This window comes from Tympanuchus pallidicinctus, unplaced genomic scaffold (genome assembly GCF_026119805.1).
Source record: "Tympanuchus pallidicinctus isolate F22 unplaced genomic scaffold, pur_lepc_1.0 scaffold33, whole genome shotgun sequence".
Taxonomy (NCBI): Eukaryota; Metazoa; Chordata; class Aves; order Galliformes; family Phasianidae; genus Tympanuchus; species Tympanuchus pallidicinctus.
This window is the reverse complement of record NW_026294751.1, coordinates 1,137,837-1,153,817: the sequence shown is the minus strand read 5'-3', so window position 1 is coordinate 1,153,817 and position 15,981 is coordinate 1,137,837. Positions and strand designations below refer to the sequence as shown.

Genomic DNA, 15,981 nt, shown 5'->3' with positions numbered 1-15,981 from the left:
TTTCACACTGATACAGTGTTGGCCATTTCCCCTTCTGTTCCTCCATGTCTTCAGCTAAAATTATCAAATTATCAGCTTTTTCAGTCTGTGAAGTTGGCCTTAAAAGACACGATTGCAGTTTTTTCACTGTATCAGGCAAGATGTGTGATTTATGTAGGCTTTAAGATCTGGACACGTGCTAATAACTTGCTGATTGATAGCTGGATTTGTAAATGTCGCTTTTTTTCTACTTCAGGAGCATATAGTAAATATTATCCCATTAATCTGAAGAGCATCCTTCCCTCCCTTATCACCATTTGTCCCACAGAACATGATTTGGCATAATTTTTTCTGTGCTAAATTCAGCTTCTCTTTGTAAAGATCAGCTGTTTACAGTAGCTTCCTTATAACACTTTAATTTTCGATTTTGTTCCTTTTGAATGCTGCTTTCACTTCTTCCTGTAAATATTTTGATGTGCGTGTGGTTGTTTTCCTTTAAATGTTGTGGGGAAGAGAACGCAGCAGCTGCTTATGGTGCTTCAGATTTTCAAGTAGCTGGCTTTCACAGGACGCTCCCAAAAAAAAAAGCCTGGTTACAGTGGGAAAAGTGGGAAAACTCTGTCCTGTCAGGATCCTGCCTGAAGCCAACCCAGCACCCCGTGCTCCAGCTCTCTGTTTCTAGGGGTTATGAGGGCTCTTTTGAGCCGGGCACCGAAGGGAAGGCAGCAGCCCCTTGGCCTGGCTCACTCACCCACTGTGGGCTCCATTCCTGCTCCATGGGGGACCAGGTGGATCCGTGCAGACGATGGGCTGCAGATCCCAGGAGAGGCTCTGCACGCGTTTCCAGATCTCGTGGCAGGCTTTGTCCAGCCCGTCTTGGGGTGTGTTGTCGTGGATCCAGATGTTTCGTGGGAATGGCCCCAGTGGGAACGGCCCCTCTGATTTCACTGCTGGGGCTGAAAACCTGTCCGTGCCACTGAGCATCCTTCTGCCTCTTTGCATTCAGGCAATCTTTCTGAACGATGTTTTGTGTACGTTGCAAACGGAAAGAAGAGCCGTGGCAACCATGGAATGCCAGGACCTGGCAGTTGGTAACGGCAAAAACCCACTTGTCCTTGGCACAGCTGGGAGCTTTCCCTCTAATAAACCTGTAACTAGATTCCTGTCTTTCCAGGGTCGGCATTCAGCTGTCCTTTGCCCTTCTTCCTCCTCCTGGAGCTCTGCCTCTCTTACTTGATGTGCAGGTGCTGAAGCTCTGAAGAGCGCATGGCTCTGTTAACTCATGGCTTTGCCCAGATAAATGTTATTTTCTCCCTACTAATAGTGATGATATGGTTAAGAAAGAATAAATGTGTGGTAGTTACTAAGATGTTTTGCGTTCCTGTACCAGATTACTAGTGGTGAAACTCTCCATTTTTGGCATCGTTCTCCAAGTGCGAATGCCTTCTGTGGTTCCTCATTGATCACCAAGGGTTGTGTTTGTGAGCTGCATTGGGGGGGAAGAGAGAAAGGAGAGCCTAAGGGATATGGGTTGGTGTTTGTGCCTGGTACTGACACGTGCCCTTGCCAAGCTCTAGGCTGCTCTTCTTGTGGGAGGCCGTTGTGAGGATGTGGTTCCTATCTGTGAGCTTTCAGCTCTCTGCCTTAAACCAGGAATACAATTGCTCTAATTTCATTGGGAGGGATCACAGAGTTTACTGTTCGGGCTGGGAGGAAGAGGTATTTTGGGCTACACAAAGTACGAAATAGTTGGCTGAATATCTGCCACATAGTCTGAAGGCAGGAGGCTGATCTGAGGCCTGGATGGACTGCAGACTTCCCAGCCCCAATGATGCCCCTCTCCTCCCATTGAGGACTCCTTGCAAAATCACCCCGAAGGTGAGATGCAAAGTGAGCGTCAGAGGTCAGAAGTGGGCTGTTAAGCAGAACCTGCAAGCATCTCCTTGGGGAGGTGAGTTGTAGTGGTAGATGCTGGTGATGGTGATGGATTCTACTACATTCATCACGCTGTCCATTTGGCAGATAAAATACTTTTTTTCTTTCTTAAAGAGCGAGTAAGCTTTCTTTGCTAGGTGTGGGATCCTGCCTGGTTGGGAGCCCTTCATTTGCAATAGGTATGGCGTTACTGCCCAGGAATAAATTAGGACAGTGTCTCCTCAATGCCTCGATTATGCTGGCTGCTTGCTCCCGGTGCGGGGCTCCAGCCCTTGGCTCGGCCGCGCTCTGCTGTGCGCAGCAACGAAGTCGCATCTCCGGCTACAGCCTGGGGGTGGGGGATCGAGGTGGATGGCTGTGTAAGGGAGAAGCAATGTATAGAGCTGTCAAGTGTGGTACCCTGTTCTCTGATCCTTTTCGATTTGGATCTGTGCCTTTGAACAATAAGGTCTATTTGAATAGGACACTGCAGTTTAATCAGACATAAAGCAACTCTTTCATGTAACAGCACTGGTTGCCTTGGCTCTTGGCATCGGCTCACAGTGTAGGCAGTGGAAGGATTCAAATGCAGAGGGGACACAGGGAAAGGGAGCGAGAGAGAGGATAGATCCGAGGGCGGAGGGACAGATTTGTGAACCCTCGATATAATTTGTTTTTAGCTGTCAAATAAGCTCATTCAGGGCAACCGGAACAAGCCCCGAGAAGGGGGTTTTGCAGCAAAGCAACTGCAGCAAACGCAGCGCGGGGCGGGGGTTGGGGGCGGCCCTGAGCCGGGTCGGTTTGGGGGGGGGGGGGGGTGCGGGTCGCGGTGCTGCGGGATGGGGCTGCTGCTGGCCGATGGGCGGTCGTTAGGCAGCAGCTTGCCGGGAATTGGGGGGGCGGGGGAGAACTGACGACTTCTGAGGGTGCTTTTTTTCTCCTTTTTGTAAGGCTGTAGGGTCACGTAGTTGTTGTTTTTTTCTTGTCCACAGATCTGCGCATCATTGCCACGATAATTAAGTTCCTCACTGTGTCTTTAAAGACAGCATTTTTTTCCCCCTATCTTGCATGCAGCCGTAGGGCAAATGTCCTAACAGACGCTTAAAAAAAAACACCAACAAGGAGGAGGGGGGGGGGGGAAGGGGAGAGGAGAATGCCGCTCAGCCCCGCAGAGGGGCAGCAGCAGCAGGGTGCCCGGGGGGGAAGGGCACGGCTCGTTCCGGTGTCCAGGACGGCTCACAGCCCTGGGGTGGCCCTTCTGTGTTCTGCGTTTTGCTTCATCACCAAAATCGCGTCAATATCATCAAGTTGTTTACAAGGGGGGGTGGAGGGGGCTGCGCTGCTCCCCGGCTGATGCCCTCGTAGCAGAGATGCTGTACGTGTGTCCGTGGGCACGCCGTGCTCGCTGCAAAATGGGGGGCTGCGGGCCCGGCTGCCACGCCAGAAACCTGTGGCGTGCATTAAAAAAACAATGCCTAAAGATGCTAAAACGTAATTTGCGGCTTGGCGGTGGTGCTGCTGGGGCGGGGGCTGGTGGGAGGACTGTGCTGGGTCCAGGAAGCAGGAGCGAAGCGGATCTGCTCGCTGACTGCACGGCAGCCCCTCATGACAGCCCCCGAGCCCCCTCCCAGCATTTAGGGAAAGAGGAGAACAAAGATACAGGAGCGATTAATCAAGTGGCTAATAAAAAAGTATAAATCCCCGGGGGCTGCGCGCCGCTGATGCCGGAGAGCTGGCTCGGAGACAGCCGCCGGGAGGGACGAGCCAGCCCTCCTCTCCTCGCCTCTCCTCTCCCCGAGCTGCTGCCACACTTGGTTCATTCCAGCTGCAGAAGCTCAGAGCCTTCCATGCGGTGGGATTTTTTTTTTTTTTTTTTACCCTGAGCTGAAAAAAAAATAAAATAAAAAAGAAATCGCAAGCCTGACCTGCTTTTTTTTTTTTTTTTTCCTTCCTCCCCCCCCTCCCCCCCCTCTTGCCTTTCTCCTCTTCTTCCAGCCGAGCCGAGGACTATCCCAATCGCAAAGGGGGAGAAAAAGGGGGGAAAATCCGCCACCAACCAACCCCCAGCACGCCCCATTCCTGCCGCCCTTTGACATGCAACCTTCCTTGGGATGGGACCGGCCGGGATGCAGCTGCAGCATCGGAAGGAATTGGGGAAAACTGGGGATCTTGGCTCTGATGACGGTGGAATTGAGCTCCTGGAGCCGGGTGCTGCTGCTCTCCGTGGGGCTGCTGGCTGCCTCTGCGAACGGTGAGTGTGCTGGGGAAGGCTGGTAACTTTGGGGCATTTCCCTGCTTGCTGCTTATAGCCTGGGACTGCTGTTAATCCTCTTTCCAGGGGACTCTGGTGTGTGTGTATGCGTTTGTATGTCAGCACATGCTTCCCTGTAGTGTTGAATGAGTGTTCAGTTTTCTTCAGGCAAGATTGTTGCACCCAGAGGCTGGAGAGAAACTGCCTCAAATGATGTAATACCACATAGAACCCCGTAGTATTTCTCCATCTCTGATGGGTCAAATAATCTGTGCACGGTTGCTGTGTGATACGCAAGACGACTGTAGAGAAATGCCATTGCTTTCCCCCTGTCTTTCCCTTGCATCTTAATTCATTATTTCAGTACCCACAGCATTTGACCATAGCTGATAAAACAGGTTTGCACTCCTTGAATGGAAATGGAAGGACTTTCCTCTTATTCCCCCCTGCATTTGAACTTGATAAGACGAGCTCTTTGGCCTCAGCGTGGTGATTTTTGTGGGAAATGCATGTATTGACTTGGAAGAAGGAGACTTCAATTTGGGGGCAGCGTGCACTCGTCTCCTCCCCGCTTTCTGCAGCTGACCTTGTAGCAAAAGGATATCTATGGACTGAAGTTTATTTCTGGTGCAAACAGCAAATATTTAGGGACTGTCTTTGTGTATGTGGGAGGGGGAAGAGTGGGAGAGCTGTGCTTGGCAGCCTTCTTTCAACGCTGCTGTGCCCTGGTTTCCAAGAGTTTCTGAGTAATGTTTGTCTTGTCTGCTGCATCTTAGGCTGGAGGAATGTATGCTTGTGTGTGTTCATGTGTATAAAAGCTTTTCTTTTCTTTTCTTTTTTTTTAATAAATCCTCGTGTTATTTAGAATGCAACACTCATTTCATTATGTAAGACAGACTTTCTCCAAAGAGATTCAGAATAATTAACTGTTCCTCCCGAGTGCTCTTGCAGTGGACCCGAGGAGTTGTGCTAACGGGAAGCATCTATTAGGGAAGGAGGTGGAACCACCCAGCAACCCACAAGCCATAATTAGGGATGAGTATTTATTTTTGGTGATTATTTTTTGTCCCCTTTCTTCGGCAGGAGCATTTTGCCTATCCACAAGGGAGAACCGTTCCAGCAGTTTCTGTTGTGCTTTTCTGATACGAATAGAATGATGCAGAGATACCTAAAGAAGATTTATTATGTCAGGTTTTTGCAGCTCTCTCTCCTTCTTTCAGGCTATCTGTAGCTTTTTTTCACACTAGATTTTCCAGGCTTCTTTCTGTACCTGCTTGCTCAGTATTTAATCTTTTCTTTCCAGGCCCCTAGCTCTATCCCTGCATTCAGAGTGCTGTTTGATGCCTTCATCCCCTGGTCAGTGCTCTGTTTTTTTTCCTCTGCAAGTAAATCTGCAGAAGCTTTTCAGATGCCATGTTTTTGTTTTGTTTGTTTGTTTTTAAAATTTGCATCAGAATCAGAGCTGTCAGTCGATGAGGACTCTTTCCAAGCTCTTCTTTTTCACCACATTCTGAAATCCCAGTGATGATCCTTTTTGTCAAGGTAAAGGTTCCACTTGGAACTGGTGCTGCCCTGCTGCAGGAGCTCCACAGTGCAGTTTGCCACGAGGCAAACACAGCCACCTCAGTGCAGAACCCAGTGCAGTTTTGGGGCCTGACCCCAGCAAGGAAGCTCAGTGTTCCCTTTGGTGGGCAGGCAGTGATCCTTGGTAGAGCAAAGTTCCTCAGAGACTTCAGTTCTGATCTCGCCAGTTTTGGGGGTTTGTGTGGGTAGTAATAACCACGAGTACCCATAGTGTGGCAGTAGAGCTGTATGTATTTATATAAAAACTACCGGTTAGTGGGTCTGGCCGGCTGAAAAAAATAAGGGAAAGAAATCCTCCTGAGATCAAATCAGTTGTGTTTGACAGCGGTTCTGCTGCCTGACAACATCCTTCCAAAACATGGCTGTTTGCTGTGGGTGCTTCCTTCAGACGCATGGGGAAGCAAGACGAGGCAGCTCCTGTTGTGCAGCGAGCAGAACCAGCTGCAGGAAGGTGCTCTACCATACCTCAAAGTTCATTATGAATATGGGAGCTGATGGGAGAGGAAGTGGTTCATGGTTTCCCTTTCTTATTTTGATGGTGTGCTAACTTGATGGCATTTGGGTTTGAGAGGTCTTTGGCTGAGAGCAGACTGATTCACGTATGTGCTCTCAGCAACAAAGTGCATCTTGTGCTGAAATTTCTCGATGGTGCAAACAGGTGGTCTTAATAAGAATGTTTCTGTTCCCTGCTGGGTAATGAGCTGTGCATTGGCACTGGGGCATTTGGTGCATTGTGCATTGGCAGAGCGTGTTTGGTGCACACATGCAGTTTCTCTTGAAGGACTGTTGTGAAGGAGGTCTCGATGTCGTTATTCACACTGTGCTTTACTAGTCAACATCTTGTTTTGTGCTGCGTAACAGAAAGTTGCAGTGGCTTGAAATGTGGTCTCACCAATTTTATCCCACTGTAATTTTCTGTTTTTCTTGACGGAAAAGAGTTTTGGCAAATTATTCCTTTGAGGAATAGGAAGCAGCTTATGAATTTTGATGCATGTGTACGTATCTCCATTGTAAACCATCCTTTTATTTTGTTGTCTCTAATCTGCACAGGATGAAGAGTGATTCAGGGATAGTTGCTCTGCTAGGGAAGCAAGTGAAGCACTCAGATTATTTTTGTAGGGGGTAAGGATGTGAGATATTAACTCTGAAGCAGTGGATGGATGTTTGTGTAGGAGGGAAGGGAACAGTCGCTAGCGTGATTACATTTGATTGTGGCACACAATGAAACGACAGTATTTGATGATAGTAGCTGAGCGTATCGTTTTGATATGAGTCCTACTACCAGCATTCAGGCAGTGTGGATATCAGTGCTAAATGGAATGAATGATTCCCACTTACTCATTCATATCTTGCTGATGCCTCTTGTTGCAGGAGGGGGAGGTGGTTCTGGCAAACATTTAGAGGGTGCAGCTCTTTGCTTGGGATCAGACTGGCCTGGGGAGGGTGGGCACAGCAGAGGGCTTTGTGTTGCAGTTCTCTTTCCTTGGCTTTGGGACTGCGGTGGAGGAGATGCTTGGCCTGGGCTGGATGCTTTCAGTGTGTCACAGTGGGGTGACACGGGTGTGATCCTCAGTTGGGTAGGATTGGCCCAATCCTTCCCTTTCTGTGTGCCTGTCCATGTGTACCTGGTTTGACTGGTGCACACTGAGCTTTCTTACCTGTCCATGGAGGTTGGTGCTCTCGTGAGTTCTTCCTGAAGAATATCTGCATTTGTCATGGCTTTCTCCATGGAAGCATGAGCCCACATAACAGGTAGGGGAGCACAGGGGAAGGAACCAGGGGCACTGCAGTGTGTGCTGCTGCCTTGCTATGTGACCCTTGGCAGTCGATCTCACTCATTCTTTGGCTTCTCATTCCTTGTGCTGATCGAGTTCATCATTTTGGGTACAGGAGCCTTTCCTGTGCTATGTGGCTCCCCACTGCCCATCACTCTGGTTTTTGTCGTGGCCTCTCGGTGCTGCTGAAGAACATCCAGGCTCAAGCTCTCCTTGCCGCAGAGCCGGTCTGTCATGTCAGATACCTCCTAGGGAAATTCTGTATTCAGCTGGCTGATGGTTCCCAGCCTGCAGTGGTACAGAGGTGGGTGTCTGCTCTGCTGATCCTTGGTGGCTGCCTTCCAGTTGTCTGTGAGTTTCTGTCAAAAGAAGGCAACTGTCAAAATGGGTTCAGGGAATGTGATCCAGGCAATCTGCCGTGGATCCCAGTGGATGTGTGTTTGCCAAGGTGATTTAGGGCTCAAGGTGTAGCTGAGCTGTTGATAGCGCATTCATATCATAGGTTGTATTCCTGCTGTAGAGAATGCTTTTTCCTAAACAAGAGTGACTGCCTCATTGATGATTTGTTTTCAGGGACAAGAAGAGACTTTCAGATGTAGGTACTTACACTGCTTTCAAAGAAATCTAGATAGAGATGCATAAAATCCCCAACACTCCAGTGATGGTAGCCCCCATAGTTTCTGTGTTTACACAGTGTTTCTGGAGGAGTGAAGTACAGTGCAATTATGGAAATCAATGTACTTTACTTGCTATAAACATGATGCAGTGCAGTAATCTGCAAAATAAATATGCCTCTGCCATGCTATGCAGTGGCTGACTGATCTGATAGTGGTTTATGTGTAACTGGGAAAATCCCATTGATTAAAGAAATCAAATTAACTCCGTTTCAGTCTTTGCTACCATGGACACGGCCAGGATGGAGACAGTGTGCTGCAATGAGCTTGTGTGCTATTTCCTTACACCTGCCCTGTGTGGAAGTGGAACAGTGGGTTTTTGGACTTGTGGCTTTCTTACATTGCTTCACAGTGGACTGAATATGGTGTTCCCAGGCTGAGCTACATGCCCTGCTTCAGCCCCTTGCAGGAGTGACTGCAGTAATTTCCTGTCTCTGAGATGCAGGCATCGCTGCTGTGATGCACTGTGTGCCACTGCTGTCTGCTGGTGGGAGGAGGAGCAGGGGCTGTTGCTGCTGGTCATGGCTGGGAGGCCCAGATGATTGTGCAGGGAGATGTGGTGAGCTATGGCTCTCATAGAAGTGCAGGAAGATTTGTAACTGTGAGGTCTGGAGCAGCTATGGTTGCCAGGGAGATGTGTGATAAAAAAGTAATTAAAAAAAAATTCTCTCCGTGTTATTGACTGCAAAAAAAAAAAAAAAAATCTGCATGAAAATGAACTGATGTGTAGGTTTGGGGACAAGCCTATGGTATTTAGAGAGTGAAGGAAGGGGAATGTCACTGAAAGGGACTTATGGGTCCCTTCCAACTTGAGATGTTCTGTGATTCTGTGACACCCATGCAACATGTTTGTAGTATGGTGACTGCTGCAGCTCTGTGGGTGAGCAGAGGTCGTAACCTATGTGTTCATAATGTTGGAGGCAGCCCTTGCCTAGAAGACAGCAATCCAAATGATAACAATCCCAAATGTATCTCTTGAGTGTTAGAGGACTGCAGAGACTGGAGGAGACAGCAGTGCAGCATCTAGAGGTGATGTGTGAGGGGCAACCAGCACCACCAGAGAACAGCTTTGTACTCATCTGTACCTTTGACTGGGCTTGCTAATAGCACTGCCAAGCTCTCACCCAGGCCTGGTGTACTTCAGTGTTCTTTGGCATTTGTGCCTCTGCCTTAGTAATTTGTGGTGACTTCAACATGCAAGATTCCATCTGTAATAAGAAGGAAATAAACAGCGTATTATATTCCTATTGGCAGGTGTTTTCTTCCCTTCCACTCTCCATGTGAACCATTGCTGCTCCTGCTTTGCTGTTAACCCTTTAAGTGAAGGCACTGGGCAGAAAAAATCAGTCCATTTGCCTGTAAGTGCACAGTGGGGATGAGGTGAGACCTGATGCAGAAAGCCTTGCCCAAGGTCAGCCAGCATGTTCCTAGCAGAGCTGAGGACCAACTTGAGGTCTTCTCCTGCTGTTACTGCAGCACAGAAGTGCCATCCTCTTGCTGCTGGGATAGGAGATGTTTTTGAGATGTCTTCTCTCTGAGGATGAGGTCTCAGCTGTATCTGCACCGTGAATGTGAAGGCATTTTACTGTAGTTACACTGAAACAGAACAATTTCTCAATCAATTTATCAAAATGTCTGCAGTTCCCATTTCAAGGCAGATAAAACAACAATGAATATCAATAAAGGTGTCTTTATCCAGGACATTTAAAAATGAAAGAAAGAAAAGATTGGTTCCTTTGGCCTCCGGCTGTTGTTAGCACTCTGGAATGCTAAGTGTGTTCCGTCCTAATGAAATGGCTTCATTTAGGCTCAATCCACCTGTTTTTGTGCCACACGTGTTGCTTTTAACATAGGAATTCAGCTGCTTCTCAGGCTGTCAGCTCAGATGTGGACCAAGGAGGACATCTCTCTGCCCCAGTCTAGCTTGGTAATCACGGCCCCACCAGCATCCAGAGCCAGGTGCTGTAGGAGGTGCAAGAGCACTGAAATAAGGAGACTGGAAAGATGAATTAATCACAGCTAGAGAGCTGCCCACCACTGGGGATTTTATGGCTCAGTGCTCTCCTGTTATTTGTGTTCTTTCTCTACTTGGAGAAGTCACCGCAGCCCAATTCCTGCTGTTTTCCGTGGCTCCTGGAAGTCCTTGAGGGCGTAAGCCTTTGTCCTTCTGTTCCACTTCCATCCCTGTAAGTGGGGGTGAGCAGAATCTGCAAAATCCTGAAATGATTTACAGATTTATTCTGCGGAGAGATGCGGGTCTGTTTGTGATAGGCTTTCAGCGGATACAAATTGCGCTCTGTTGATTAGCCTCACAGGTTTTGTGCTCTTGGTTCTCTCCCTTGATTGCATGGAGTGAATTCAATCATTTCACGTACAATTTGGGATTAATTGGGAATGATGTTAAGGTGGAAGTTGTCTGTTTGCTGCTGAACTTCAAGAAATAAAGCGCTCATGGCAAAAAGTCAGGAATGTGATGCAGGTTCTGTTCCGGCCCGGGTTGCTTGGCTCTTTCTGTAGGTTGTGGTGCATTACTTGCATGGGTTTTTTTGTATGTCTGTATCCACGTTTGTGCTTTTTTTTTTTTGTGAAAGACTGCAGCACAGCATTTACATGTGCTCCAATGGAGGGTAGGAGACCTGCAGAAGAATTTGCCAAAAGCATCAAGGAATGAGATACTGAGAAAAGCAGAGTATTGACAGGGGAGGATGGCTGGGCGTTGAGGTTTGAACCCTCTGCAAACTCACTGGCTGCAAAGCAGTTGTTCAGTCTGCGTGAGCTTCAGCTTCTTGTACAGAATGGATAAAACAGTGTTACCCAATGTGTGATGGAAGTGGAAGTTTCAAGGACTTTGGAAATAGAGAAGTTGTTTCCTAGTCAGGGTGCCTCTTGTTAGTAGTTGAACATTTAGTTAAAGCACTGGAAGCCATTTGATGGATTTTTTTTCATCTTTTTTTTTTTTTGTAATAGAAAGTTTGTCAAAGAACTTGGTTGTGTAATCTCTTGCATATTGTTCCAGTTCTGCCTCACTCTGCTTTTCTAACTGGTGTGTTCCCAAGCTTGAGATCTAATGGCTTGTGAAGGGAATTCTTTTTCTCTGTTCTTTGAGCTGCAATGAGCAATTCTAGCTGGCGTTTTAAGCATCTTGCAAAAGAGCCAGTCTCACAGTTTCAAAATGTAAGGATGTTCTGGGTCTTGTTCTGTTCCTCAGCCATTTCTCCTTCACATTTGTCACTCCATTATCTTCAGCAGGATTCTTTCCTCCTCTAGTTGCTACAGGGCCAGAGAGGATCTGGTCCTTTGTCAGATAGATGTGATGCTTGGTGAGCAGCCATTGCCAAGCTGGAGGTACAGAAAATGGCAGCTCGTTTCTTCTACAACAAAGGCACAATTCAGTATTCCTTTCCCATTTGATACACCGAATAATGATATCGAGAAAAACATCTATCCTTCCAAAAAAGAAATGTTTCCTCAGAAGGATAACGAGCTTTCCCAAAGCCAGTGTCATTTTACAAGATGCTGCCTGCATTGTGCAGCGTATTGTTTATATCCCTCGATTGTATTTTTGTCTCCATTATGGAAAGGTTAGATGCTGGTTGTGGACCCTGCACATCTGTCAGCCACAATCCTGGGTTGTTTCCATTAAAGTTAAGCACCACTTGGAAAACCTCTGTGTTAATGATGAAAAGAAGCGTCCACCTGCTGAAATAATGAGCGTTTGAAGGGTAGGGGACTTCTCCCTGATCGCTGGGATTTCTTCTAAAGCTGAGTTTAACACAGCCTCCATAGGAACCAGTCCTGGGATGGGCTGAGAAGAAGCTGAAGAGGCTCTCCCTTTCCCTGAGGGCTCCAGCTCTGCTTGTATAAGCTATGATGACTCTCATCTTCATGAAAGATGATGGTGAAGCAATTGTGTTGGAGTCCCAGTGTTTTGGCAGGGTGTTTTCATGAAAACACCTCTAAAAAAGCTGGCAGGTACTCATTTGTTGAGGGAACAGTGTGTGAAATGTTCCCCAAGCTGCAGACATTGTTTTGCTTAGAGCCAGGAGCTGAAGCACAGTGAAACCATTGTGGTTTGTGTGGCTTTTTATTTTTTATTTATTTGAATGAAATTCTTGGGCCTTGGTGGTGAAGGCAGCTGTGGTAGCTCTGTGCTGATGTCTCAGACCCACAGATCTTTCCGTGCTGGAAAGTGGTTGCTGTGCCTTTGGCCAGAACGAAGGCATCAGAAACGGTCCTGCAAGCTCATGCTGCTGTCAACAGCTCTTCATAAATAGCTGAATCAATTCTAACTGATGGAAGTCAGCTTAGCAACAGCGAGTTAATTCATTGAATTTCAAGTGCTCCAGAAAATGATGTTTTATGGGAGGGTTTGTATTTGTTCCTACTAAGTGCTGCGACAGACTTAAACTACAGAACAAATTATAACCTTAATTTTTTTTAAAATTTTTTAATTTTGTTTTTCTAGGAACCTGATGCTGAAGGCTGTTGTGGGCAGGTTTTTTCCTTTTCCATGACTGCATTTAGCAAATGAGGCTTCTTACAAAAAAATACCCAATTTGAACCTAGGAGTCGATGCAATTCACCCCTTGTTAACTCTTTGATTGAGAGCTATGTAGATTGAAGAAGAAAGGTATTGATCTCCTTTTGGGATTGAAAACTAAGATTAAATAGAAAGTCCGAGAGTGAAAATGAGTTTTTAAATGAATGGACAAGCTGAAAGAAAAATAAAATAGTACAATATACTGGAAATAAGTTCTGAGACTTTGGTGCTTAGCATGGATGGAGGCCACAGAACACAGCGACTGTATGGAGGTGCGTTGGGAGTTGCACGTGGTGTGTCAGGTTGGTGAGAAGCTTTCTAAATTGGGTCAGAACAAGAGATAAAGCAGCCTGGTATCTTAGTTTCAGAGTACAGATTGGTTGCTGGTATAATATTATGGACTTTGAAAACTGTTGTTTGTGTGAAAGGAATGAAACTCTGGATACGATTGAAATGGTTTCAAATGTTGCTTTTTCTTCATTAGGAACCTTTGGTAGCTTGTACTTCATTCATCTGTGTCGCCTCTTCTGGTTTGGGTGTTGGTTTTTTGGGGTTTTTTTGGCTCATTTGGCAAAGTGAATGGTAAAGTCTGTGCAGTGTGGATTTCTGGTGACTTTCATTGATTGCCCAAGGTGAGAAGCAGGCATTTGGTAGTAAATATGAAGCACAGCTATACTTAAAGGATGTGAATGTGTAAGTGCTGCTAACAGAATCAAATACAAAAATGGATTTATGTCCCAACAAAAATTCCCTAGAGAAATTGCCTTCTGTTTGCTTCTTTTTGTAATTCAAATACAATAATAGAAGAGCAAGCTGTTATAATGCAAACGCCTGGCAGTGTGTTTTGTTGGAAGATCTCAATGCACTTGTAAATGTAGAGCACATTTCTTTATTGAGTGCAGCAGAAGAATGAAGTGGAGGATGTGCTTATTCAGGATGAGGGCTTTTTAGTTTTACTTTTTACCCACAGGCGTAAGATCTTGGTCACTACTGACAGCTAACTTGCTGGTTATGGCTTTAGCTGAGTATTTGAAGTCTGTTCTGTGTCATTTTCTCCTACAGAACTTCTGTCTCCTTTCTTTCTGAGCTCCTGGTGCTGGAAAGGACCGGTGGCTGCCCTGCAATTACCACAAGCTTTCACAGATTGGTGCAGCTCCTGGCTTTCCAGGGAATTACAAACAGATGAAAACATAACCAGGTTGCTCTGTTGACATTTAAAGGTTTAAGCCAGAAGTGGAAACATAGTGGGAAGGCAAAAAAAAAAAAAAAGAAAAAGAAAAAGCTTGCAACTCCATGTGAGCATGGGGCAGGTTTTCTTCTAAATAAGGCTCTATACCCAGTGTGTTTTTCCCTTTGGGCTGTTAATTCTCCATCGTTGTAACAGTGAAATTGCCATTATTGGGGGAACTCATAGCTGGGCCAAAGGTTTCTCCAGGGACAACTTCCCTTCTTGGTGGCCTTGAAGGGGACGTTTTACTTCACAGGTGGATGCTTCATATCTAATAAGGCAAATAACACCACAGGTACTGCAGGTCATAAGATCTTAATTAGCACCTTAAAAATTGAGAGAGTAAAAATTCTGCCTGTGAATGGAGTAAGTCTGGGCTTTGTGCAGATGCTTTTGACAGGTTGGTTTCCTTGTGGATTTCCACGTCAGTGATGAGCTGAGATGAACTGTCAGGTGTAGAACACCAACCTGCAGGAGAATGGCACAAAGCTGAGCAACGTGAGACTGGCTGTGGTATTTGTGAAGGATATCTGGGCAACCAAAAAGCCATGAAGGGAAGTGGTGGGAGAACCTGGTGAGGCTGTTACTCACACTGGAGGCAGCGTGAGGAGAATAAGCATTAATTGGTTAATGGTGGTGGAGGGCTTTGAAGATGGAAATAACTGTATAAGTGCTTGGTGTGATTATTATGCTGACAATGGCAACGTAGAGGAGTGGTGGTGCTCAGGGAGCAGTCAGAATTGATTAAGAGATGATCTTGAAAGGGAAAGTTTTGAAGGGAGAAAATTGCATCCCTTGAGAAGGAGCCGCTGGGGCTGAATTTGGGATAACTGATAGCGCTCAGAGCTGAGCAGGTGATGTCACATAACGGATGGTCTGTGTGAGTTCCTCAGTTTCATCAGGAGATCACGAAGGACTGGAGGGGAGCACAGTCCCTTTGCAGAGAGCACAGCCTGGAGCTGGGGCTGTCAAATGTCCTGACTCTGTTTAGCACCAGCCACAAATGCTGCTCGGAGCCGTACCGCTGAGTTTGGATGCGTGATGTAGATCTTTGTACAACAAACATTTCCTCCCACTCTCTCCCCATTTACGTGAGGAATCTCAAACAGAATCCCTTGCTCTGGTTTCACACTGGTACGCAGAGATAGCAGCGTGGCACATCCTCAGCAGAGCTGTGCTGAAGCCAAGCCCTGCTCCCTGGCTGAGCTGCAGTGCACTGCCCTTGCTGATGGGATTCCTGCTCTTTGTTCATTGTTAAAAGGTTCAGGGTTTTCTTTTTCTATGTACACTCCTTGCATCAACAAACTGCCTGGCTGGAAGTCATCTCGGGGGGTCAGTAGAGCGTGGAAACAATCTCTCCTGTTGTGCTCCAGGCAGACCCATCTTTCTGCTTTGTTCTACACACGTTTCCAGATGAAGCAGCAGCCATTGTGATGCTCGTTGTTACCGTGTTTCCAGGGAAGGTGGTGAAAAGCTGAAATTTGACTAAAAGGTGCTGAGGTGTGCAATTGGTAATGCAGTAAGTCAGGTTCCTCGTCAGCGTTGGCCAAACAAAGTTCTGTTTTACTCACACTGGGAATGTTGGCTGACGTTGCATCTATTGCTGTCGCACTGTTGGATCAGATGTGTACGGAGGGATGTGTGTCCCATCTGCCTCCAGCTAGTGAACTTCAGCTTGCTCAGAGAGAACAGTGGTTTTAAGATTGCTGGTACAAAATACTGAGGGAAAAAAAATCATTTATGTATCTTTAATAAACAGAGACATCTCCATTTACTTTGATACTGCTTAGATTATTTAGCATTAATAGCAGGGATTTTCTTAGATGATTATTAAAAGTAGATGTATTCCTGCTGTGTTTAACAGAGTATATTGACATCATTTTGTCTATCTACTTATGCAGTGATTCATCTTTAGAGCAGCCCCTTAACACAAGATGATGTAGTTTTGCTGGTTGTGCCATCTCTGAAACGCTGGTACAAATCTTCTGCTAAAGGCCTGTCCTGTTTTCTAGCTTGCTTTTGGTTCTGTTTAGATT

At 46.5% G+C, this 15,981-nt stretch overlaps 1 protein-coding gene across 2 annotated transcripts in view; it reads left to right on the top strand.

Moving 5' to 3' along the window:
• The first annotated feature begins 3,439 nt into the window (after positions 1-3,439).
• The window catches only part of CSMD2 (CUB and Sushi multiple domains 2), a 230,522-nt gene continuing 217,980 nt past the window's right edge, over positions 3,440-15,981 (top strand). The window contains exons 1-2 of one of the 2 annotated variants that reach the window (XM_052698617.1): positions 3,440-3,745; positions 3,889-4,144. In XM_052698617.1, the coding sequence (XP_052554577.1) occupies positions 3,988-4,144 (157 nt within the window). In that variant the 5' untranslated portion in view covers positions 3,440-3,745; positions 3,889-3,987. The remainder of the gene's footprint in view (positions 3,746-3,888; positions 4,145-15,981) is intronic. The other variant, XM_052698618.1, reaches the window with a different exon arrangement.